Here is a 26,083-nt window from a genome sequence, read left to right on the forward strand (position 1 = left end):
TTATTATTATTCTAGCGTTGACTACTTTGGGTTTAAACAAAATTCAAATTTGTAATTCATTGCAATATTAAGTATTCAGGTTCAATCAATTGATATTTTAGTATACGTTCACTTGTAGTACTTCCATTTGTCTGAAATAAATTTATGAAGTGAAAACGTCATCTGTCCTCTAAAGTCTTTGAAATTTTAGCTTTAGCATTCATCGCTCTGTTGCATTCTCTATATTGCTGAGCGACATTTGATGAGTTTAGATTTATGTTTTTGAGTTTTGACGGATGTTTTTCAAGTTATAATTATCCTGCTTTTGTGTTCGGCGAGTTTTCACCTCTATTCTCTCTCCTCTTCTTTCAGCATTGTAGCCTGCTTGGTCAGGGACCTCCATATTTTAAATATACTTAGAGAGTGAATATCAATTTTATCTGTATGAGTGTCCAGAGTTTTGAGTGTTTTAAGATCCTTTGGGATGAAAGGTGTGGCATCTACGAGAACTATCATTGCCCTTTACTATCTTCACAGAGCCTGCTGTCTCCAACCGCGTTCAGTTATGCAAGCCAGTACATTGCACGGTACGAGGAACAGGGCATCGGTAGGTTCTCTGTCTTTAAACTGGATTTTCATTGTTCACAAGCGTGACATGTCACACAGAAGAATACGTATCTGTGTTCACTTTTTAGGTCTTCAGTGGGATAATATGTACAGTTCCCCAGTTCAGGATGACACCACCTCATTCGGCTGGTTGTGCTGCCTAATCCTAGCAGACTCTTTCATTTATTTCCTCATTGCTTGGTACATCAGGAACGTTTTCCCAGGTAAGAACGTGTTTCCTATAGATATATTCTTTTCATGGTTGTAATTACACAAGAGGACTATATAAGAGGACATTAGTGATTCAGTGGTAGAATTCTCACCTTCCATGTGGGAGACTTGGGTTCTATTCCCAGCCAACGAGCTTCATGCACGGTCTTCACCCATCTGTCCTGGGAAGCTTGAGTGTTGCTTTGATGCTGAACAGGCTTCAGTGGAAGTTTCAGACTAAGATGGACTAGGAAGAAAGGCCTGGTGATCTACTTCTGAAAATTAACCCATGAAAATCCTACAGATCATAATGATTGTATCCACACAGTCCACAACCCATCACAGGAATGGTGCAGGACCAGGCAGCATTTTATTCCCTTGTGCATGGGGTTGCCATGAGTTAGGGGCTGACTCGACAGCAGCTAACAACAACAGCAATCATTATAAATAGGCTAAAGTATCTATTTTTTTAATATTTGATTTGCAATGCATGATATCTTAAAAGAAATACTTGAATCTGAAAGCTAACCAAAATTTTCTAGGATAAGACAATGCACTAATGAATTTCCTCTCGGATGGTCCTTTAAAAGGTGGGATAAATCAGGAAGCACGAAATGGTGTCAAATCAATCCAGCCTTTCCATATGGGAATATGAGATGTGATAAGATGAAAACAAGTTTCTTCATTTTAAGGAGAACTTACCAGATTCTAATGGAAGAGGAAGAGTTTGGGCTCCCCCTTTTAGGTCTCAAGTGACCATCTCTTTTTAGATACTTAGGTGTTTTCCCACGAAGCTTTATTATATTTGTACATTTTTCTGATGCTGTAAAAATGAATAAAAATGTTTCATTTATAAGAAATTCTGAAAAAGACAAACATGCAGAGACAAAAAGCATATCTGTGATTGCTCGAGGTTTGGGGTGGGAGCAGAAGTTATCTGCAAATCAGCATAAGAAAACGTCTGAGGGTTATAGAAATGCTCTAAAACTGGATTGTGTGATTTTTATAGATTTATTAAAAGTCACCTAACTATACATTTACAGTCAGCAAGTTTTATGATATGTAATTATACCTCGATAAGTCTATATAAAAATAAGTATAAAAGAAAGGTTTACTTTTTTTTTTTTTACTTTACCTTGGAAACTGAGACCATTCTTCAGTTTTACATGAATATCAAAAAATTGAAAATGCTTTCTGAACCATATATAGTATATTCTATCATTTAAATGCTGTTGCTTAATGTTAACAATCAATAATCTCTTAATACACATTTATTACAGGGACATACGGTATTGCAGCTCCATGGTATTTCCCAATCCTTCCTTCCTATTGGAAGGAGCGATTTGGGTGTTCAGAAGTGAAGCACGAGAAAAGCAATGGCCTTGTGTTTACTCATATCATGATGCAGAACACCAACCCATCTGCCAGTAAGACAAGTAGGTCAACAACATGCATTATTATGAGAGAAGTGATATAAAAATTACATGACTACTGATTTTAATTAAGTTTCTCTAAATGGCAAAGTTATCCTTTTAGTCATGGATGGATATGTCTCCACATATGTGTTTGTACTCTAGTGGGGATTAAATTGTGGCTTTTTCTGGGCTCATTACCTCAGTCGGTTAGCATATGGCACTAATTAGGCCAAGATTGCAGATCCTTTTGTGGTCCAGTTAGACTCACACAGTGACAAATTTTGTTCCTTGGCCACACAGTCTGCACCCCTAACTCCAGCCATCTGTCACCAGTCACAAGGAGTAACCAAGTAACAAGTACGGATAATTTAGCATAACCCATTACCAATATTGGAAAAATAATTCAAAACCCTTGTCCTACTGACATTGGGTGAGTAGCTTCATCTTTAGAAAGTAAGTATGACCCATCTAAGTGGTCCTTTTGCGATGCCTGAAGGAAAATCAGTTCTGACACATAGTGACCCTATGTACGACAGAACAAAACACTGCCCAGTCTTGCGCCATCCTCATAATCGTTATTATGCTTGAGTCCGTTGTTAAAGGAGGCATAGGTAATAATTAATAAAGTTTCAGAGCTAGCCTTGTCACTGTAATATCACTCCTCATAGACATTTATTTTGTAAGTCCATATTATCCTACCTAAATGGTAGACCAGGCATTAGGCTTTTATTTTGAGTATGTGAGCTCTGTAGACTAAAGGAGAACTCATAATTGTGGCATTGTATTCTGGGACTGCTTTTTTTAACATAGAAGGGTGATATAAGCCTTAGAGAATGTGGTTCCCCCACTCGTGTTTATTTAGTAACCAAGTGAAAAAGGACTGAAGACTATAACTGATCATTTATTTCTGGAAAATTTTTACTTAGAGAGTTGTATTTTAATAGTCTTTAATTTTTAATTAAGGAACAGTATTTTTTTTTTTTTATAACTGTACTGACTTTCCTCCATTTATGAGCTTACAACTGGTCTCTTGATTTCTCTCCAGGTCCTGAATGCATGTTTCCCTCCAACATTGAGCCTGAACCCAAAGATCTCACGGTTGGGGTTGCCCTACATGGGGTCACAAAGATCTATGGGTCAAAAGTTGCTGTTGATAACCTCAATCTGAACTTTTATGAAGGGCATATTACATCCTTGCTGGGGCCCAACGGAGCTGGGAAAACTACCACCATGTATGTTACTTTTCAACACTTACTGTCACTGATGCATATTACTTAATATTTCCCTCCCTCTCTTGTAAAACGTGAAGTTATTATATATCCTGGATGAAGTAAGATGGCACAACCAGTCTACTATGGAGCAGTCTAAATCAAAGATCCCAAACTGTGAACCCAAAGGCCGTATCAGAGCCAGCAGATAGGTTTTATTTGGTTTGCCTAATGTTGACCCACCTATTACCGCTTAAGATTTTTAATTCAGGGCCAGTATTTTTAAACAGGGAGATTTCTAATAAAAATAAATGCACTTGGCCTCTCTTAGATGATAGTAATTTCTAGCAACATTGAATCCGCAGTCTTAGATAGAACCCAATGGCTGGAGCTTATTGGTGACTGTTCTCTTAAATGGTACATCTGCTTTCTGATTCATCTCCATTCCCTACTAGTCTGTACCACCTCATACACCCTGCCACTTCAGTTGCTTGTATTTCCACCCTGGCCCATGTATACTTTTGAGTTTGGTATAAGCACATTCTTCCCCAGCTGCTCCATCACAGGAAACCCATGCCTTGATTCAAAAGGAAACAAAAGAATCACTAGCTATCAGATATAGAACAAACAGGCAAGGAGATACATGGGTTGTTTCCCTCCTTCCTCACTTAACTAGCATTTTCCCGTGTCAGAATGAAGAAGGGATTCAAATCTGTTTAAAGTGACATTCTTTTGCGTGTTTCCGTGATTCTCCTTCAACGCTTCCTGTCAGCTTAGCTACTGAGTCAGCTCTAAGATGCTGTTGGCACTCTAGCCCTTATTTGAGAAAAAAAAAAAAAGAAGCTCAGCTGCTGCGTATCCTATTTAGTATCGTCATGAGTAAGGTCGGTGACTCCCAAGACATATTCAAATCAAATTTTTTATTTGTGAATTAAAGGGGACAAAGCAAGGTCATGAAGTGAGTGGCAGGTGGCCCCTCTCATTACATAACCTATGAACATTTAGAGTTGACTTTCTAGTGAAATTTGTGTTTCAAAGGTGGGATTTCAAATAGACAATGACAGACCAATGAAGAAAAGGGATAAGAAAGGCTTTCGAAGAGGCTTTGATTTTTAGCCGAGAAAGCACCATTTTATTTTTCTGCATATAAACCATTAATATAAAGAATTAAGTATGTTATTTGTAATTCTATGTGTTTTTATGAGAAGAGTTGAATATTGCATTGATTCCCTGTTTAATCCTCAACTGTTTATTGAAGGCCTACTATGTGCGAGGCATTGAGTTAGACTCTGGGCTAGAGTAGTGAGAAAACAGAGCCTCTCTCTGATCTCATGGAGCATATTTTGTAGTGAAGGAGACGGATGTTAAATAATTGCCCAGTTTCTAACCATCTGAAAGATGACTGGGGATTATCTAGGTGAGACCATGCTGGCCACCATGTGGAGGAGTGACTGGAGATGATCAAAAAGCATGTGGGAAGTAAAGCTAATAACCTACAGCAGTGGATTAAGCAAGTGGTAACTGGGGGTTTGGACTATGGTGGTGGCTGTAGAAATGGAGAGATTTGAGTAAAGTCTGGAGACTAAAAGAGGAGGAGGGTATAAAAATGATTCCTGGATTCAAGCTTATACAACCAGTGTATGGATTTATTATAAACTGAAATAGGAAACATCAGTGAGGGTGCAGGTTTCAAAGCAAAGATTGTGAGTTGAGTTTGAGGACCCTGTAAGACCTCTAGAGGAGAAGTGGCATTGCCTGTTGGATGTATGGAGCAAGCCTTGAGCGAAGTGATGTGGTCTGGGCTACAGATATGAATTAGGGTCTCATCAGCCTACAGATGCTATCTAATGCCAGGAAAGAGCATAAAATTGTCCTAGAAAATTGTACTCACAATTAAAAAGCCCAACAATTTCTGTCGTTATTACCATCACGATCACCATCATTTTCATCATTATCATTATGTAGTGTTTCTGTGACTCTAAATTACTAACAGCACAAAAGTAATTTTCTTTATTCCTGTTTAATATAATTTTGTTTCATAATTTGACCTTGCCTGAGGAGATATGTTGTAACAATATTTCTAACAACTGAAATATATTTAGTCCTAAAATCTAGCTTATCTTTTCTTTATTTCTAGTTCAATGTTGACTGGGCTGTTTGGGGCCTCAGCAGGAACCATCTTTGTTTATGGAAAAGATATCAAAACAGACCTAAACACTGTACGGAAGAACATGGGGGTCTGTATGCAACACGATGTCTTGTTTAGTTACCTCACGACAAAGGAGCACCTCCTCTTGTATGGCTCCATCAAAGTTCCTCACTGGACTAAAAAGCAGCTGCATGAGGAAGTAAAAAGGTGAGTTGGGACAGTAACAAGAACATGAGTTGGTAAATCCTCTCAAAAACCTATAGCTTGGTCAGTCAAGCTATGGTAATCATACCAGTAGGAAATATTTTCTCACAAACTATTGCTTTTTAGTTTTTCTACCTCTCTGGTATTGTATACTCTTAATGTCATTATCCCTACCAGCCTATTCTTATATATTGGAATTGTTTAAGTTTCTTTATCTCTGGTACCCATATTGCCCCAAATCCTCTGTTTCTAATCTCCAGGACTACTATATTGTTCCAAGCCTCCGCACTAGACTCCCAACTTCTATTCTTCTTTCATACAGCCTATTCTTCAAAGAGCAGCCAGGGTAATTCTTTTAAACTGTAGACCAGGCCATGTAACTCCTAGGTTCAAAACCTTCTAATGGCTTCCTACTACACAGTGGAAAATTCAGTAATGTTCTTATTAAGGCCTACAAGGCCCTATGTAACCTGCCCCCCAGTCCCACTTCTGATGTCATTTCCTTCCACTCTTTCCCTCATTCACTCGGCTCTAAGCACACTGGTCTAGGTGCTGCTCCTTGATTATGTTAGGCCTGCTGCAGCCTCAGGACTTTTCACTTACTGTCCCCTCTGTTTACAGTGCTCTTCCCAGATAGCCACTTGGCTTCCTCCTCCACTTTCCAGTTATCTGCTCAAATATCACCTTCTCTAAGGTAACCACTATATATAAAATAGATGCCTAAAATAGCATGCCATAGGCATCCTTATCTTATGTATCCTGCTTTATTTATTCTTTATTTTACTTGTCACCACATGACATATTATAAACTTACTTGGGAATATGTTTATTGACTGAATTTCCCTTGCATCCCTTCCCATACACACATGTTACTAGACCATAATCTCCTGTGGGTAGAAATACTATCTGCACACTGCTCTTTCCCCAGCACCTAGAACAGAGACTTATGCAAAGTAGTCAAGCACTCTACAAATGCTTATCAAATAAATGAATAAAATAATGAAATATATCTTCTCTTATGTTGTTTTCTGAGTATTAATTTTGGACCTCCAGCTACACAGTACATAGTAGAAGACTGTAGGTTTACCTGTCATCAAAAGTTCTTTGTACCTTGCTGAGCACATTATACTTAGTGAATACGTATCACTTAGGGTATTTATTATATTTTTCCTATATTCAAATATTCTATCTGTAAATTATAAACACCATACACTATTTTCTGAAGGACTTTAAAAGACACTGGACTGTATAGCCATCGTCATAAGAGAGTTGGAACATTGTCGGGAGGAATGAAGAGGAAGTTATCCATATCCATAGCTCTTATTGGTGGATCAAGGGTGGTCATTTTGGATGAACCATCAACTGGAGTTGACCCATGTTCTCGCCGCAGTATTTGGGATGTTATATCCAAGAACAAAACTGGTATGAATGCTTTCTTGTAACTCCTCCACCCCACAGTCACAGTTTTGTCCTCTGGAATACATAGCAGCAAGAGGAACTTTTTTTTGTTTATGATATCCTTTAAATGTCTATGATTGTCTCCCTCTCCCAGGTCATCTTTTCTCCCAGGTAGATTTCTGGACCAATTAGTTAATGTCCATCTAATGCTAACCAAAATGTCGGCAGTTCAAATCCACCAGGCGCTCCTTGGAAACTCTATGGGGCGGTTCTACTCTGTCCTGTTGCGTCACTATGAGTCAGAATTGACTCGACAGCAATTGGTTTGGTTTTTATTTATTTATTTTTTGAGTGTACACTGTGAGTTGAGCACTTCACAGGCCTTTCAATGCAAAAAAAAAAAAGTTTCAAATCCTGCCTAGAGGAGCTTAGAATCTAATTAGAGATACCAAACATACACAAATGAAAATAAACTGAAAACAGACTAAATAAGTGCTAACAGGATGTGAAGCAAAGGAGCAATCAGAGTGGAGTGGATTAGAGAGGAATATTCAAAAAGTCTTTAAAATTACTGCTTTTTTATAGTGAGGAAAGATGACGGAAAGAAGAAAGGGAGGGGGGAAGAAGGGGAAAGGGAGGGAGGGAAGGAGGGGAAATGGATGGAGGGAAGAAGGGGAAAGGGAGGGAGGGAAGGAGAGAGAAAGGAAAGGAGGCAAGGCGGCAGGGGAGAAGCAAGGAAGGGAAATGAAGCCAAGGAAGCAAAACTCCGCCAGACTGCCAGGAATATCCAATGTCCATACTACAGATGATGGACACTTAGCCATACAGCATAATAAATACTTACTTGCTGTCAACTTATATATAAAACACTCCCGAAGATCTAGGGACACCCTTTCTGAGTTTCTCTTTGATCATTATGGAAGCTCCTTCTGGTCAGTTGATTTTCAGTTACCTCATAAAACATGACTTTTGTCCTTACGTGTGACAGGACATATGCTTTTTTAAAAAAGAATTGTCAAAATCTGTATAACACAATATTTGGCAATTCACCATATTTCACATGTACAATTTAATGATATTGATTACATTAATCATGTTGTGCAACCATCACTCATAATCTTGGCCAAAATTCCCATCACCATGAACAGAAACTTACTGCTTCTTGAACAATGGCTCCCCTTTCCTCTCCCTCCCACTCCTAGTTAAAGAAAAAAAAAAAAAAATTTTTTTTTTTTTTTCTTTAACCCATTAATAAAACTTTGTGGCAGAATACTCTGGCTAATTGTATATATCTTTGGAACTGTGTCTTCATTTTTCATACTTTGTTGTTTTATCTGTATTTTTAAGCCAGAACAATCATTCTGTCGACACACCACTTAGATGAGGCTGAAGTGCTGAGTGACCGCATCGCCTTCCTAGAACAGGGTGGGCTTCGGTGCTGTGGGTCACCATTCTACCTCAAGGAAGCATTTGGGGATGGGTATCACCTCACAATCACCAAGAAAAAGGTTTGTAGAAGAGAAAATACACCTCATTATGGGGTCATAAGTTAATTTTTTTATATAAAACTGAGGTAGTGTCTCCCCAAATCCATTGCTGAAATTCATTCTTATGCTAGATCAGTGATCCTCTAACTTAAATAAGCATCGGAACAATCTGAGGGCTTGTTAAAACTCAGATTGTGGGCCCCATCCCCAGAGTTTCTGATTCACTAGGCCCAGGGCGAGGCTCCAGAATATACAGGTCTAACAAGTTCCTAGGTGATGATGCTGGTCTGAGGAGCCCATGTTGGGAACCTTCGTGCTAGAGAAAATATCATCTACATCCTAAGGTACAGGATCAGCCTTTGGTTCCCTATAACATTTCTATCTATAAGCCTAAAAATTAGATGTTCTGCCTTATCAAAAGCAAATAAAAAGAATATGAAATTATATATTCATTTTCTGTCGGTACTCCTCAAGTGACCGTGTGGAAACCAATTTGAATGTGCTAACAACGCTTTTACACCTTTTGAAGGACAAAAATGCTGAGTAAAGATCCTGTACCACCTAAAATAGAATATGATTTAACACTACGGTGTAAGATTTATATCAGGACTCCGAACCGGTTCATGCTGGTTTGAACCCCGCTGGGAATTTGCATTTCTAACAAGTTCCCTGCTGAGAATTTGTGTTTCCACCCCAAATATACTGACTCAGGATCTACAGTTTAATAAAAAACCCCAGGTTATTCTTACTTACGCCTTCCTGGGAACTTGTTAGAAATACAAATTCTCCACAGGGGTTTGAACTGCAACAAACCAGTGCGAAGCCCCGATTTATATGCTGTTGAGCAGATTTTGACCACTACCATTTATTTTATAGCTGACCAGCCTGATGAGACTTCCGAAGTATAAAAAGTGGTTCATTGTTATATTCATTAATTAATTAAAAAAATTATTTATTAGGTGTTTACTGGAGCCCTGGTGGTATACTGGTTAAGAGCTAACTGCTAACCAAAAGGTCGGCAGTTCAAATCCACCAGCTGCTCCTTGGAAACCCTATGGGGCAGCTCTACTCTGTCCTATAGGGTCGCTATGAGTTGGAATCCACTCGACTGCACCTAACAAGAACGACAGGTGTTTACTATGTCTTAATATGTGCCCAAGCACTATTCTAGACACTGGGGATATAACAGTGAACTGAGGATATTAAAATCTCTGCCCTCATGACAGTTATATTCTGATGGAGAGTAAAAAACTCAGGTGATAAAATCAATAAGGATATTATTTAGTACATTAAAAACCAGTTGCCCTGAGTTGATTCTGACTCATGGCAATCTGACTGAGTGTCAAAGTTGAACTATACTCCATAGGGTTTTCAATGGCTGATTTTTTTTTTGGAAGTAGATTATCAGAGCTTTCTTTCAAGGTGCCTCTGGGTGGACTCAAACCTCCAACCTTTTGGTTAGGAGCTGAGTGTGTCAATCATTTGCACCACCCAGGGACTCCATTTGGTATATTAACAGGTAGTCATTGCTATGGGTAGAAATAAATAAGGGGAGGGTGACTAGGGAATGCTGAGAAGTACAATTTTAAGTTGGATCTCAAGGAAGGTGACTCTGAGAAGATGACGGTGGAGCCAAGACTTGGAGTTGGTGAGGGAGTGGCCCATGTTGATATCTGGGGGCAAAGAAACTGCAGTGGCAAAGGCCCTGAGCCTAGAGTGCTGTAGCAACTGGTAAGAGACCAGTGTTGCTAGAGTAGAGCAAGTGAGGGGGAGGATGGCAGGCAATGAGGTCAGAGAAGGGACAAGGTGGGGTGGGAGAATGGAGCTGGTAGCCTAGTGACTTGTAGACCACTGTCGGGTCCCTGAGTGGGAGAGAGGGCCACTGGAAGAGAGAAGTGTGATTGAACTTAGGTTCAATGTGGCCTGAAGAACTCGGTACCCTCTGAATCGGCCCCTGGCCAGTGCAGTGTAAGGAGAAGCAATGGTTTAACTTCCGTTTTTATCTCTAGTGTCCAAATCTAAATGCGAATTCAATATGTGACACAATGGCTGTGACAGCAATGATCCGATCACACCTCCCCGAAGCCTACCTCAAGGAGATTATCGGGGGAGAGCTTGTTTATGTGCTTCCTCCATTTAGCACCAAAGTCTCAGGAGCCTATCTGTCACTCCTAAGAGCGCTGGACAATGGCATGAGTGGCCTTAACATTGGGTGCTATGGCATTTCAGACACCACTGTGGAAGAGGTATGCCTGAACATTGCTCTTTTTTTTTATAATACTGATATAATTTTCTGTTTCCTTAAAAAAAAAAAACTATGTGTACTTTTGAAAATCTATTTTTTAAAGAAATATTTCACAAATCAGAAAGTCTTAAAATTATCTCAGTGCCACTCTTATGTAAGACAGACTTCTGAGAATGAACATGTTGCTCCAATTAGAGAAGACATTTTCTTTCCATACAAAAATATTCACTGAAAACCAGATGGGGAATAAATAGATAATATTTATTTATTTTATTTTATTGTATGTGTATATTTATTTACATTTATCCAATAAAAGTAATAAAAATTCCAAACGAAAATTGAGCTGAGAAATTGGAAAAGGCATATATATATATATATATATATATATATACATAAACCTGGCTTCTCTTTCTAGGTCTTTCTGAACTTGACTAAAGACTCACAGAAAAATGGTGATATGAGTCTTGAGCACTTTCCACAAAAGAAAATTGGAAATTCCAGTACCAACGGCGTCTCAACTCCAGACGATTTATCTGTGAGCAGCAGCAATTTCACAGACAGAGATGGTATAAATTTAATGTGGATATTTTGCTTAATTCCAATACATGTTATACATGTGAAAATCTCAGGACAGATTTTTATATTTTTAATTCAACTTTAGATGTTCTTTCTAAATTTAAAAGGACTAAAGAGATGTAAACCAACCAACCAACCAGTTGCCATCAAGTTGATTCTGCTTATGGCAAGCCTATGTGCACTAGACAAAATACTCATTAAGTCAGATTGAATTCTCTTTTTCAAGAATCTTTTGAAGAGTGTGGATGGACTTCCTCGATAGGATGGTGATCAGTAGCCTTTCTACCCACCAGAAATTGCATTCAAGATATAACTAACTACAGTCGTACATTCGGGAACACATTAAAATCCTTCTTATAAATAACGTTACCGTTGAAGGTCGTTCACTCCCTGTCATTAGACTTGTTCAAGGGGAGGCAAGGGTCACAAAAAAGTAAAAATATCTAATCGGAAAAATGTCTAATCTCTTTCCATTCTGGACTCTGCAGGTGGTGACAAAATGCTTAAAGCAGTGGAGGGTCTCTGCGTTAAAGAGTTTGCACTTGATGGCTAGAAACTTATGATAATAGGTTTTTCTTTTTTTCCTTCCAATTCTTCACACAAGACATGTTGGAAAAATCTTTTTTTTTTTAATACAACTTTGAGGGTTTCAAAAGGTCCACCTTTTGGAATTGAAAATAACTTACGTTGTCTCTTCTTTTTGACAGCTAATTCATATCTTTGGAAATACTATTTACTTAAAGCAGCATATTGTAAAATGATATATAAATTACAGAGTAATCATTTCAACAGTTTGCCTAAATTGGCAAAAATCTGCAGGAATAGAACTTTTAATTAAACATTTGCTTGGGTCTAAAACTCAAAAAAGAAAAAAAGATAGTCTCTGATGTTTGTAGAATTCCAGAACTTGAGTCTGATATGAACTCTGCCATGACCCTCATTGGCAATCTTTTGGGGAATATAGTTGTGGAGTCCATGGACTCAAGGACTTTGATTAGAATGGGTTCATCTGCTTCAGGAAGTAAAAGTTATTTAGTTGCCTCTGCATATGTCTCATAGTTTGAAACTATTATTCAGTCAAAATGTTCCCCTCATTGACATTATCTTTCAGAAAGCACATTTACTCCATTTGATACACCTGTAAGTCATCCACATGTAATTTCTCAAGAAACAGAAATGCATACTAATTAACTTAAAATATTCAGCTTCTTCTCCAATTCCCCTTTACGGCGATAGGCATTCGTGTTTAAACTTGTTCACTCTGTTTAATTGGAATTCATTTTAAATTAAGCAGCTTTGTATTTTTCCTTATCAGCTAAATGAAGATCATGATTTGTGCACTGCAAAACTTGTGATGGAGAATTGAAAACATACAGAGGGCTGATGAATACTGCCATCTTATCACACATGAAGTACTTGGCAGCAGGCCTTCAGAGAGAATGTTATATTTGAACCTATTTTTAGAGGGGACTGTTGAAATTATTAGTTAATAAGAGTTTTATTGAGGAGGCAACCATTTATGGCCTCAAAAGCGGCTCTTACTCTCAGAAGTCATGAAATTTTTCTCAGCACCTGAAAAGCTTTTCGAAGTGGGGAGAGGGTAGACATTTTTTCCAATGCCTTCTTTCCTGTGCCTTTAATAGTAAGATAGGAGTCCCTTGATGGCACAAATGGTTAAACGCTCAACTACTAACCCAAAATGTGATAATTCAAACTCGCCCAGAGGTGCCTTGGAAAAAAAGTCCTGGTAATCTGTTTCTGAAAAGTCACAGTCTTAAAAACCCTATGGAGTACAGTTCTGCTCTGCAACATAAGAGGTTGCCATGAATCGTAATCGACTCATCGGCTACTGACAATAGTGAAGCTGGCATTTTGAAACACTAGGTAATTATCTCAAATTTCTAAAAACAGTGTAATGAAGAAGTGTTTGAGCTAGAATTTTACTCTGGAGGACAGGTTATTCTTCTTTCCGCTTTAAGGGCAAATTCATTGGACCCCATGTTAGAATCAGAACCAAATAAACATACAATCACTGAGTTAGTCACAATTGGAACTAGTTCTTAGACTAGACTGATGTTTTAGTTTCTATTTATTTTATTTGAATTCTTACTCTTGATAGAAGCTCTCTCTTGACTATTATAGTAATATAATTTGTAACTAGTAATACATACTGAGTTTGTATTGAGTCTTTAGAGCTTAGGGACAATATTCATTTATAAAATTTTAGACACCTGACTTTTAAATGTCAAATTACTATGTAAATGATTAGTAATATCTCTTGAATCATGATTTACAATTTTCAAAGCACTTTTACGTGAATGTCTATGAGATGTGTATTTTGGCCTTTACTTTTCCCAATGGAGAAACTGAGGCTCAGGCCCAAGGCTGATAAGTGAAGAGCCAAACCTTAAATCCAAATCTTTAGAATATAAGCTTTCCCCACTACACCACAGTATACTGTCCATCCATAGTTTCTGAAGTTACTTTATTCCTTGACTTATCAACATTCTTCAGACCCATATTGAGTCTCTTTTTCATAAACAGACAAAATCCTGACGAGAGGAGAGAGACTGGATGGCTTTGGACTGTTCCTGAAGAAGGTAATGGCTATACTCATCAAGAGGTTCCACCACACCCGCAGAAATTGGAAGGGCATCATTGCTCAGGTTATCCTCCCCGTCGTCTTTGTAACCACTGCCATGGGCCTCGGCACACTGAGAGACTCCGGCAACAGTTACCCAGAGCTCCAGCTCTCCCCATCTCTGTATGGCACCACCGAACAGACATCCTTCTATGCGTAAGTTTCTTTCCTTTATTAGAATGGTATTTCCCAAGCGCTTCCAGGGCTCTTCTTGTGTCTCATTCAATGTGAGGAATAAAGAACTCAGGAGCCATAGTATCTGATTCTGACGAAGGAATGGGTGGTTTGATTTATGGCAGCATGACATTTTTATCACTGACAAACAGCTTTTAAAGAGTTTTTGTTCATCTAAAAATAATGTTTTAATAAATATTTATTTTTAATGACTCGACTTTAATCATGTTAGCCTGTAACCTTCCAATCTGTTGTGATATAGGGCACATAGCTTTTTGTCCATCCTACAATTACTGAATAGTTACGTTATAATTCTGTATAACATAATTTTATATTCACAATAGGTGAATGCTCAATGCATGTGACAATTAGAATAACAAGGCAGCCAAATAGAGATATATACGTATTTTCCCCTGATATTTTTTTCGAGAGTCTTTCTTAGATTTTTAAGAAAACAGTTCTATAGACAGTGTGTTTCATTTCCTTAAAAATTTGTGAGCGTGAGTTTAATATGAAAGACTAATAGAAAGATTATGAATTTGTTTCTCTCTTTTTCCTACGGCAGGAATTTTAACACAACGACAAAGCCACTGGTCTCAGCAATGTGGGCCTTCCCTGGCATTGACAACATATGTCTGAATATCAGTGATCTGTAAGTGTTTCCTGCTCCTTTTCTTTCCTTTTCAACATGTCCGTTTGGATATAAGCATGTGTGTGTGTGTGCGTGCGTGTGTGTGTGTGTGTGTGTGTGTGCCTGGAGAAGGGCAGTACTCTGATAGAAATCTGTGTTGAATAGACTTTCCATAGCTCCTTTAATCCACTCCATGGCTATGCTACCCTGTAGTAATGAAGTAATAAACATTAGATGTTTCAAAATTTGTACAGCTTTTTTGTATGCATATTTCACTTAACAATCACAGCAACTCTTTGAATTATTCATCCCATTTTACAGATAAAGAAATTGAGGCTCAGAGGGACTAGGCTACTTGTCTAAAGAAGTCTAGATAGTAAGCTGTATAGCAAAAACTGAGATTCAAGCCTTCTGACTCTAAATCCCCAAATTTTACACTCCAAGGTGCTGCTTATTCAAACTACCAAGACAGTACATAGCTTATGTAACCCTGACATTGGTGTGTTATTATGCTAAAGTATTGCCTACTCGTCAGAGGTGAGAATGAAAAGAACAAAGAATAAGAGGACAGAAAGTCCTATCTGTCTCATTAAGATAATTCAATGAGCTTTGGTCTTAACATTGTTTAATCAGTAAGTGCTCTCCCTCAATCACCCACAGCAATATGTTAAACTATTTGAAAATGGTAGTGCAATGTATAGTCCAATAATGAAAAATCAGTAAAATTGTAGCTAGGACTATGTACCTGAATTTAATACCAAGTACTTGCTAATATGCTCATACATAAACATTAGAGCACACACTTCATTTCAATATCATTTTTTTGTTTGTTTGTTTGCAGGAGATGTTTAAAGGAAGGCAGTCTTGGAGAATGGAACACCAGTGGAGAACCTAGCACTATTTTTAATGTCTGCACCTGCTCAGAAAATGTCCAGGTAAGATGGAATTAAGTTCCAGGGAATAGAAGAAAAAAAAAAAGGAGGAAAAAACATCGAAAGCTGAAAAATCTATCTAGGTTACCAAAGAGTCAGTATAATTTCACTTTATGGAAACTCGTAGCTCAGAGATGTAGACCTGGGCAACTCAAAAATATTGACTTTGAACTTCAGGTCACTGTTTTGAATCTATCTTACAACAAATTTCCAAAAGTTGCTAGTTCTATCTTTGTGGAAACCAACTGAAAAAGAATTTTTGGTCTCAGTTCTGTTCTAATTAGAAAGCTATATGTTTTGCACAACAAAATGCCACCATGACTGCTATATGTGAAAATACTGTGTGGCTGCCACAGTAGTGGTCAGCTGGGAAGTCAGTAATGCGTAAGTCTAGAACAGACTTCATATGTCTGAGCTACATACAGCTCTAGGCTGCAAGAGAAGTCCATTTTCTGAGAAAATTATAAAAAATTATCCAGCCATCACTTACTTTGTATTCTATAGATACACACCTGGGTTTTCTAGGCCTGCTAATTCACCAAACTTTTAAGAGTGGCAAATTCACAGGGGAAATTAAAGATTGTTGAAGAAAAGAAGTCACTATGGGACTAGGAATTCCACTCCTATTAAACACCCATCAGAAATGTGAATATGTTCACCAAGAGACATATACTAGTATATTCATAGCAACACTATTTATAATAGCCAAAAACTGAAATTACCCAAATGCCCACCAACCATATAATGGGTAAATCAAATGGAATATCTTCCAACAATGGAATTCTATACAGCAAAATAAGAACGATGATTGATCATACAACATATGGATGTTTTTGCCAACATAATGATGAGTGAAGAAAAAAACAGACAGACGAGAGTACATATTATATGATTCTGTTTACATAATATAAAAGCAAGCAAAACTAATCTGTGCTGTTTACCTTGGGTGGCGTATTGATAGGAAGGGAGCATGATCAGGGGACTTTTCAGGTACTAGCATTCTGTTTCCTGACCCAGTTGCTGGTTCCACTGGTGTGTACAGTTTCAAAATTCATCAAGCAGTGTACTTATAATATGTGCACTTTTCTGTATCTATAATAATTCAATAAAAAGTTAAAGCTAAAATAATTGCACTGCATACCTATGGGTGTCTTCATTTAATTACAATATTTGTGGAACCAGTGCATTCTAGAATGTGATCTTCAAGTTGATACAACTACAGGACATAAGGCAAAACCCAGCATTCATTTTTTTAGAGCAACCTGCAACTTTATGCTCTTGGGACACGCATGTGGTGCTAGCTCTGGGATGTAGTATGAAGAGCTAGGAGGAAGAACTGGGAAAGTGCTAGACTTATCCCAAACAAAATATGATGGCAGTGAAGCATGAAAATCTACACTGAAAAGCAAGTGGTCAGGAAGTATAGAAAGATACGTCCATAAAAATAAAGTGTTTAAAACTAAGCTCTGAATTCAGTTAATAGTACTGTACCAGTGTACTTGGTTATGACAAATGTACAATGGTAAAGTAAAATGTTACCAATGGGAGAAACTGTGTGAGGGGTATACAGGAACTCTCTGTACTATCTTTGTAATTTTTCTTTAAATATAAAATTTTCCAAAATAAAAAGTTTATATAAAAACCAAAAAACCAAACCCACTGCTGTCGAATCGATTCTGACTCATAGTGACCCTATAGGACAGAGTAGAACTGCCCCATAGAGTTTCCAAGGAGCGCCTGGTGGATTTGAACTGCCAACCTCTTGGTTAGCAGCCATAGCACTTAACCACTACACCGCCAGGGTTTCCAAAAGTTTATGTATATATATATATATATATATACACACACACACATATATATAAACAAAGCACTGTCACCTAAGTTTTGTACCTAAAACTAATAAAACACAAACTTTTTATCCACTGCTCTCAGTCCCTAAAAAGTTTGTCTGTTGAGCTTATCTTTTCAATTTGGAGACAAACATACTTCCTTTCCCTCTGAATTATTGAGGGAATTTTGAATCATCTTATTGTTTAATGTTGTTCTCCAAACATATCAAACTTTGTCAGCACAGTGAAAGGAAGGTCGCACATTAGTTAACCTGTGTTCTTTTGCAGCCTGTAATCGAACCCTGAACTCATGCATACGCTCCACTTTAGTAATAGCTTTTGTTCTAATTTCTTGGCAAAATGATTTCTCTTGCAAAGCTCTTTGGAGTTTGGGAGACAGCCCCATCACACTTCACCAGTTACAGTAATAGACAAGTCATGGGTCTGAAACTCCTTGACTATTTGACTATTTGGTTTGCATAGCTTTAGCCAAAAATAACGTTTTACTTTATTTTTCAGAAATGTCCTGAATCTAACTATTACCCACCTCATAGAAGAACTTATTCTTCCCAAGTAATTTATGACCTCAGCGGGCACCCCATTGAAAATTATCTTATATCAACTGCCAATGAGTTTTCACAAAAGAGGTATCCTGTGTATATTTAATTTAGCTTATCTTGCTTTCTAATTCTGATTGCCTTCTGAACTTGAGACAATACAGACAATAGATGCAAATTTTTATTATTTACATAGTTAAATTCTAGTTTAAACAGCTTCATGTATTGAAATTTTAGTAATGATTCTAATTTAAGATTCATTTCAGCAAATTAGAAAAGCATTTGTTTTTTGTTTTTTAGGCCTCAAAAATGTATTTTTAAATTTGTACATATTATTTTTTAAAGCAAAGGGAAGTTATTGACTGAATTACAACAACTCAGATAGTTTTAAGCCATGGCTTTTGATGATAATCAGCCTCAGTTCCAATATAAATGACTTAGAGCGTGATGTCTGCATGTGTACAAAATACGTTTGTGTGTTAGCAAAGCCGCAGGCTTGTACCTTAGCCACTTAATTATTTATCATGGATGTAAAGCTGATAGGCTTGCAGTAGCTACTGTTTTCTCCTTCCATCTCTTTCCTTTTTCGGTATACATAAATGATTAAGGTTCACTGTAAAATAATTATAAACGCCATAGAAGTAAAAAAGAAGAAAGAATAGTACCTCTATACCCACAAATAATCACTACAGGTATTTTGGTGTACATGCTTCCAGAAATTTCCTAGTCACAGATATACATACAATTATTTTCAATAAAATCAGGTTTATTATGCAAACTATTTTAAAACCTGCTTTTTTTTTTTTTTTTTTACATGAACTATACCCTATGGCTTTCTTTGATGTCAAAAGTATAGCTCCATATCATCACATTTTGGATGCTAGTGAAAAGATTACTCTAGTGTGACTGTACCATGTAGTGTAACTTGACCCAGATTGGTGGACCTTTATGCTAATCTATATCAACAATTCTTGTTATTAAGGAGCCCGGGTGGTACAACAGTTAAGGGCTTGGCTACTAACCAGAAGGTTGGCAGTTCAAATCCACTCAGCCACTCCACATACAAAAATATTATTGCTACTTGGATTTTTTTTTAAATCAATTTTATATTTTTAGCATACCATGAACTGATAAGTAGTAAAATAGACTCAACTGCAAACATCCAGGAAGAGAAAAGCTATGGCACTAGGGGGCGAGCTAGAGCAAACAGTTTGGGGAATAGAAGACATGGCGCTATTTAAAAAGGATAAGAGCTGATGTTATGTCATCTTCATCTTAATTGCCTAAAAACAAAGAAGCTTAGTTAAGCACTAAAATCTTAAGATTTTTAACATGGTATGTGTATCAGTTAAGATGGAGGGAATGATTAAATTATATGTCACTCATTTTTAGAATGATCACTCCATATTTGCAATAGTTTAGAAGGACTTTTTACCTCTCATTATATTGTACACTTTAGACTAAACTATGATAAAGGGAATCAATAAAAATGTAAAATATTTGCCAGACTGTATTTATTTTATACAATAATTGCGTTTCTAATGGAAAGAGGAAAAAAAATTGAGTTCCTACTTAAGTACTTTACATCTATTTATGAAAAGTTTTTCCATTAAAACTAATATAAATTTTATATCTCCATGCAGATACGGAGGTTGGAGTTTTGGGCTGCCTTTGACTAATGACCTTCGTTTTGACATAACAGGAGTTCCTGTCAATAGAACACTCGCCAAGGTAACTTAGGATCTTTCTTCCAGGATGTTATATAAATGAGAATGTGAAATTGATACGTTCAAGCTTTTTCTTGACATGAAAACAACGAGTACAATCAATTTGAAAAGAAGTTTGGCATTTTTCAATAAGTTGAAGATATGTGTACCACAGAGCACGGTATTCCAGTCCTGTGTATATACCCTAGGGAAACATGCACACGTAGTGCCAGGACACTTGGGCAAAAATGTTCGTAGTGTTATTTCTCATAATAGACAAAAACACAATTCCAAATGCCCGTATATGTTAGAATAAGTAAATAAATTGTTGCATATCTATTCAGTGGAACTTTCAGCAATAGAAATAAATGAATGATCTCAGCTCCATATACCAAATAGGCTAAATCTGCCAGACATTATTAATTAGCAAAAGAAAAGACAAAAAAAGACTGTATAAAGTATGATTGCATTTATGATAAGCTTTGAAAGTAGACAAAACTCCACCGTATCCTTTAGGGTGGAGGGAGGAGATTGTGATTTGGAAGGACACGGAGAGTCTGTGAGGAGATATTATGGGTGTTGGCAATATTTTATTTCTCAGCCTGGGTAATGGTTAGATGTATGTGCTCTACTGATAATTTTTTCAAAACTTTATACATTTATGTTTTATGCATTTTTCTTCAAGTATGTGTCATAATTTTTTAGGGAATAAAAATAGGTGTATTTAATCTTGATATTTAAAAAACATGGCAACTCAATTGAATTTGGTGGAGATAAAGAACCCTGCTGGCTATTTTTCCTCTAGAACTTACCTAGACTTTGAAACAAGCTAAAGTCACTGAATCAGACACATATAATTAACCATATGATTGATGGTAGTCTTAAGAATTTGGAATTGGTCTTTGCATGTTTTTCATTTGACAGTAAGGGACGTATACAGAGGGGGTGGGGGGAGTAGGGAAGCTGATATTCGTTAAGTGACTATTATATGCCAAGCACTAGGATCACCTTATACACAAGCTACCTAATTTCATCCTCACAACATCCTTATGAAATAGACATTGGGTCTATTTTAGCTGATTTTTACAAGGTTATACAGAAAGTAAATACTGCTAGGGATTTGAATGCTCTCTTTTTCTTACCTTCTCCGCTGTCCACACACAGAGTATATATTCTGTATAAACAAGGGTGTTTCTAATATAAAATAATTTCTCTCTAAATCAAATTTGTAATTTAAAATTATCAGCTAGGTTTCTTCAAATGAGACAGACGATTATTAATCTAGATTCTAGAACACAATGTTTTATATCTGTATTTTATTTCTATAGTCTGGCCTATATACCATTTGTTTTTCTTATTATTATTGAGGCCCAGAAGACCTTAGTTTTAGACCCAGAATCACCATGGATCAAACACAAAAATTGAGACAATGGTTTTTCTAGTTTACCTCAGGCTTTGCCTATGGAGAAGATCCAGAATAACTAACAACTTCGTGCTATCACCTGGAACAACTGTCTTTCCAATCTCTCTGCTCATCTCTAAGTTGGGAACTTAGAGGCTTGTGTTCAGCCCTCTGGGTGATGGTTCATAATCTTCTAAAATGAAATAAGTTATTGAGAAACCGGTACTCTTACTTTAAGTATAAATTCTGTAGGCTGTCAGAAGTAAAGGCAACATAATGTATTTGAACCCAATATTGATCTTGCCTTCTCTTGGAATTTGACAGGTCTGGTATGATCCAGAAGGCTATCACTCCCTTCCAGCTTACCTCAACAGCCTGAACAATTTCCTCCTGAGAGTTAACATGTCAAAATACGATGCTGCTAGACACGGTAAAGTTACTTACACAGAAGCTTCCTGTATTACAACTTTTCTGCTTTCTGTAAAGAACTGCACATGGGATCATGTTTCCTTGCCAATTGCATGCATTTTATGGCTTCTAAATCACAGGTCTTTAGAAGGAGTATGGAAGCAGTAACTACTGCCAGATGGAACATTCTGGATAATACTCTTAACTTCAGGTTAATTTAGTGTCCTCATTTATCAAGTCAGGGTAATAATGCTGACTTTGTGTTCATGTTGGCTCTCATACTTAGTAGTTATACCTCACAGGAGAATATTTGATAACTATTTATTTGCATATAGGATAACAAAATTTAAAAAATAATTCATGTCAATAAATGTCCACAAGTCAAAACATTAAGACAAAACTTTTAAACTAAGAAGTCCTACACCTGAGCAAAAGTGCCACCACTTATTGAGCACTTACCATATGACACATGCTTCATATGAATTATTGTCACTCCTTACAGCACCCCATTAGGATGAGTATTATTGTTCCCTACTATTATTTTTCTGAGGTTCGGAAGTGAGATTTGAACTCAGGTCTGTCTGACTCCTGCCCTCTTTTTTTTTTTAATACTCCATACTGTTTCTCTGGACTTAGCCAGGTCTTCTTAGGTTGGGTTTCCTAAGAGGCTTTCATATAGTTTATAAAACAGCATTTGGAATTTGAAAGAGACTGATTCATTTTTTTTTCTAATTCAATTACTGTTCATCAGAGCATTTCATCCTGAGCCTCGCTCAAATTCTTTTCCCGTATTGATCCTTAAAAGAATATTAATAATAAAGATGGAGAAAAACTAAGAGTAACACCGTTGCTGGTCAACGCTGAGTGTCTAGCCTAGTGGATAGAACTCATACAAGGGAAAAAGACAAAGTGTATCTTTTAGAAACGTCAGTGTCTGCTTTTCTTTCCTCCTTTCTGTTGGCCATAGTAGTGTGTGCTAGACATAGTGGTGATTGCAGACATAAGCTGTAGAGACAAATACTCATTCTGGCAACAGAATCTTGAGGAGTTTGCTTTTCAGAGAAAGCAGTATTTTTCCCAACTGCTTTGCCATTTTCTTAGCAGGAGGAACTGTGAAGAAAATAACAAGAATGATAATCCTTTGATCTGGGGCATCAATAAAGGACACAGTCAAAAGTAGTAAATTAAACTAAATGGTGACTAAAGCCAGGTGGGTCTAGTGTAACCTGGTTTGAAATACTATTGGACACTTGACTTTCAGCAGGATGTCTTATTCAGAGCAAAGAGGCTATCTGTTGCTGTGACACATAATGAAAGTATAAAAACCAAAAACCAAACCCGTTGCTCTTGAGTCAATTCCGACTCATGGTGACTCTATAGAACAGAGTAGAACTGTCCCATAGGGTTTCCAGGGAGCGCCTGGTGGATTCAAATTGCCGAGCTTTTTGGTTAGCAGCCGTAATTCTTAACCACTGTGTCACCAGGGTTTCCAAATGAAAGCATAGGAACTATAGAAACGACTAGGGGGAAATGCAACAAAGTTGTGTCGGTGAGAACAAGAGATTGATGTCACTTTTGAGGGGGGTCAGCTTTTTGAAACCTGTGTTCAGGTTTCCATTATTCTTAGTGCTCCTTAAGGCAAGGCAATCGGAATCACTCCAGACTCTGGTAGGTTTGTTGTGGCTCCTACCATTGTATTTTTAAGTTACAGCATATAAGGAATTAAGAATTCTACAACATAAGCTATATATTGACCCTAAAAGGAGATTTTTTTTTTAATTTAAAAACAAGGCTTAGCTTGAACTATATAGCGATCGTTAGCAGTGTAACTTCTATTCTTTATCAGCTTTTCTTATATTGACTTATGATGGTGGTAGCTGTCCCCCCTCTCTGAAGCAGTTTGAGTTCTTTCAAAGAAGAAATCTGTGTCATCCTGAACTACTTCAATCGTTTCCTAATGCATGTATGGGGTCCACCATGGTAAAATTACTTGTCTTTAAAAATCAATCCAATTTCACCACAATAAAAATGAAAAAACAAAACAAAAGCAAAAAATCAACCCAGTTATTCTCCTGCCGCCTCCCCCATACCCTGTTTCTCTTAAGGCGTCTTCGTTAGAGTCCGCATGAATTGAGGTTTTGCTTTAGCTGTGAAATTGATTTGCTTTGAATTCTAACATGCTAATAAAAATCTTTTAATTAGCTTTCCTTTGCAATGTCAATATCTATTATATTCATGTGGTTCCCCCTAGTGGTTAATTTAACATGAAAATTCTGTTTTTGCTTCCAAAGATTGTAGCTTGGCTGGTTTTCCCTAACAAATATCACACACTTAGGTTCTTTATATTTCAATGTTTATACTTTTTAAAAATATTGACAAGTTGCCCCCTCTCCCCCAGTGTTTATTCTTACCATTTGTTGCACTAGTAGCAATGGTCAATGCAGTTAGGAAGCATCTCGCTTTAGATTTACAACTGTAGAGACAACAGAAAATGTCTTATTTTTAATACATACCGTATGTAGAAGAAGTGTTAAGGTTCGATTCAATTTAATAAACGTTATTCGACCAATCAGTGGACTCAAAACATGATACTGGATGTTGCAGAAACCACAGAGAAGATTGTGATAGAGGTCCCTAACCCTGTCACTGTCGCTTGATCTTTCAGCTAAAGATATGTATGAAAACAACTAGATAATTATCATGGTTCAGCAGCAGTTTACATAATTATCTAGTTGTTTTCATACATATCTTTAGCTGAAAGATCAAGCGACAGTGACAGGGTTAGGGACCTCTATCACAATCTTCTCTGTGGTTTCTGCAACATCCAGTGTCATGTTTTGAGTCCAGTGATTGGTCGAATAACATCTACTAAATTGAATCGAACCTTAACACTTCTTCTACATATGGTATGTATTAAAAATAAGACATTTTCTGCAGTTTACATAGAAAAGCAAAATGTATTTGCAAAGATTCCTCTGGAGAAAGAGTATTTCTTGATTCTGAAATACAAAACAAACAAACAAAAAACCCAGTGCCCTCGAGTCGATTCCGACTCATACAAATACAAAGCAAAAGTAAAAGAAATGTTTTCCCCTGCTTACATTATAATTCAGCAACAGGGTTTAAGTAGGGCCCCAATGAAAATGGACTCTCAGCAGAAAGAGAGCTTACTATTCCACTAAGAGATAAAACCACATCCCAAAATGATCTGATTAAAAGTACAGGTCAAATTGGTTATTGTGAAGGTTGTTAGTTTATTTCGAGTTGACTATATATTTTTTTCTTAAACGTGCAACAATTATAGAATTCTGCCTCAATATATAGCCCATGCTACTTAATAAGTATTATAGATTTAAGTCCACAGGAAGAATATAACTTTAGGGTAATCTATAATTTTTGGATGTTCTGAAATATGGACATATGCTATATAAACAGCAAGTGAGAAAGTTTTCCCTCAGCTTATGACTCTACAGGAATAAGTATTTAAGGGGTATCTTCATTTCCATAACCTTTTCCAAAGTTTTTCAGATGGTGCAGAGTTTTTCTTCACCCTGTGGTTACTTTAGGAAAATGGTGTCAGCCTGTTTTGACTCTGTGTAACCAAAGTCTTCTTAGGGAGGAGAGAAAAAATTCTTGCTTCTGTTAACGCAGAAAGTGTAATCAACTCTGGGAGATCCTAATGGTTTGGGACTGTGTTGGAACTAAGTGAATATTTTTCTGAAACCAGCCAGTATCTCCGAATCCTCCTGGACCTTTAGGTCTCAGTGAGAATCTTTTGAGGGTGGCTGGAGCTCCTGTGCAGTTCTGTGGTGGGGCACTAGAGCAATAGGCATCTTAGAAGAGGTAAAGGAGAAGGAGGGATCCTCCCAGGCTACAATATTTCCCCAACATGCACAATGACACAGAAAGGACAAATGGGCGGGGCTAATGTCTGTTTACCAGTACCAATACCAGTTGCCGTCAAGGTGGTCCCAACTCATGAAGACCGTTTGTGTATCAGAGTAGAAGTGTGTGCTGTAGGGTTTTTAACGGCTGATTTCTCTGAAGTAGATTGCCGGGATTTTCTTCTGAGGCATCTCTGGATAAACTCTTACCTCCAACCTTTTAGTTGGCAGTCAAGTATGTTAACCATTTGTACCACCCAGGGATTCCAGTGTCTGTTAAGGAGACCCTTAAATAATTAGTCCCCCTTTGAGGTGTTTATTTAAGTCAGATACATTTCTTTAAAGTGTTAAAAATCAAAGATGTCACTTTGAGGACTAAGGTGCACCTGACCCAAGCCACGGTATTTTCAATGCCTCGTATGCATGCGAAAGCTGGACAATA

General features: G+C 37.2%; 1 protein-coding gene across 1 annotated transcript in view; it reads left to right on the plus strand.

Moving 5' to 3' along the window:
- Window positions 1-26,083, plus strand: part of ABCA12 (ATP binding cassette subfamily A member 12) — a 189,640-nt gene that overhangs the window by 140,043 nt on the left and 23,514 nt on the right. Inside the window, exons 25-39 of the mRNA XM_003406079.3 lie at window positions 517-586; window positions 675-809; window positions 2,076-2,222; window positions 3,256-3,442; window positions 5,556-5,774; window positions 6,997-7,193; window positions 8,517-8,677; window positions 10,666-10,902; window positions 11,317-11,467; window positions 14,022-14,274; window positions 14,858-14,944; window positions 15,765-15,858; window positions 18,204-18,331; window positions 19,885-19,972; window positions 21,674-21,779. Coding sequence (XP_003406127.2) covers window positions 517-586; window positions 675-809; window positions 2,076-2,222; window positions 3,256-3,442; window positions 5,556-5,774; window positions 6,997-7,193; window positions 8,517-8,677; window positions 10,666-10,902; window positions 11,317-11,467; window positions 14,022-14,274; window positions 14,858-14,944; window positions 15,765-15,858; window positions 18,204-18,331; window positions 19,885-19,972; window positions 21,674-21,779 — 2,260 coding nt within the window. The remainder of the gene's footprint in view (window positions 1-516; window positions 587-674; window positions 810-2,075; window positions 2,223-3,255; window positions 3,443-5,555; window positions 5,775-6,996; window positions 7,194-8,516; window positions 8,678-10,665; window positions 10,903-11,316; window positions 11,468-14,021; window positions 14,275-14,857; window positions 14,945-15,764; window positions 15,859-18,203; window positions 18,332-19,884; window positions 19,973-21,673; window positions 21,780-26,083) is intronic.

The sequence above is a fragment of the Loxodonta africana genome, chromosome 6 (genome assembly GCF_030014295.1).
Source record: "Loxodonta africana isolate mLoxAfr1 chromosome 6, mLoxAfr1.hap2, whole genome shotgun sequence".
Classification (NCBI taxonomy): Eukaryota; Metazoa; Chordata; class Mammalia; order Proboscidea; family Elephantidae; genus Loxodonta; species Loxodonta africana.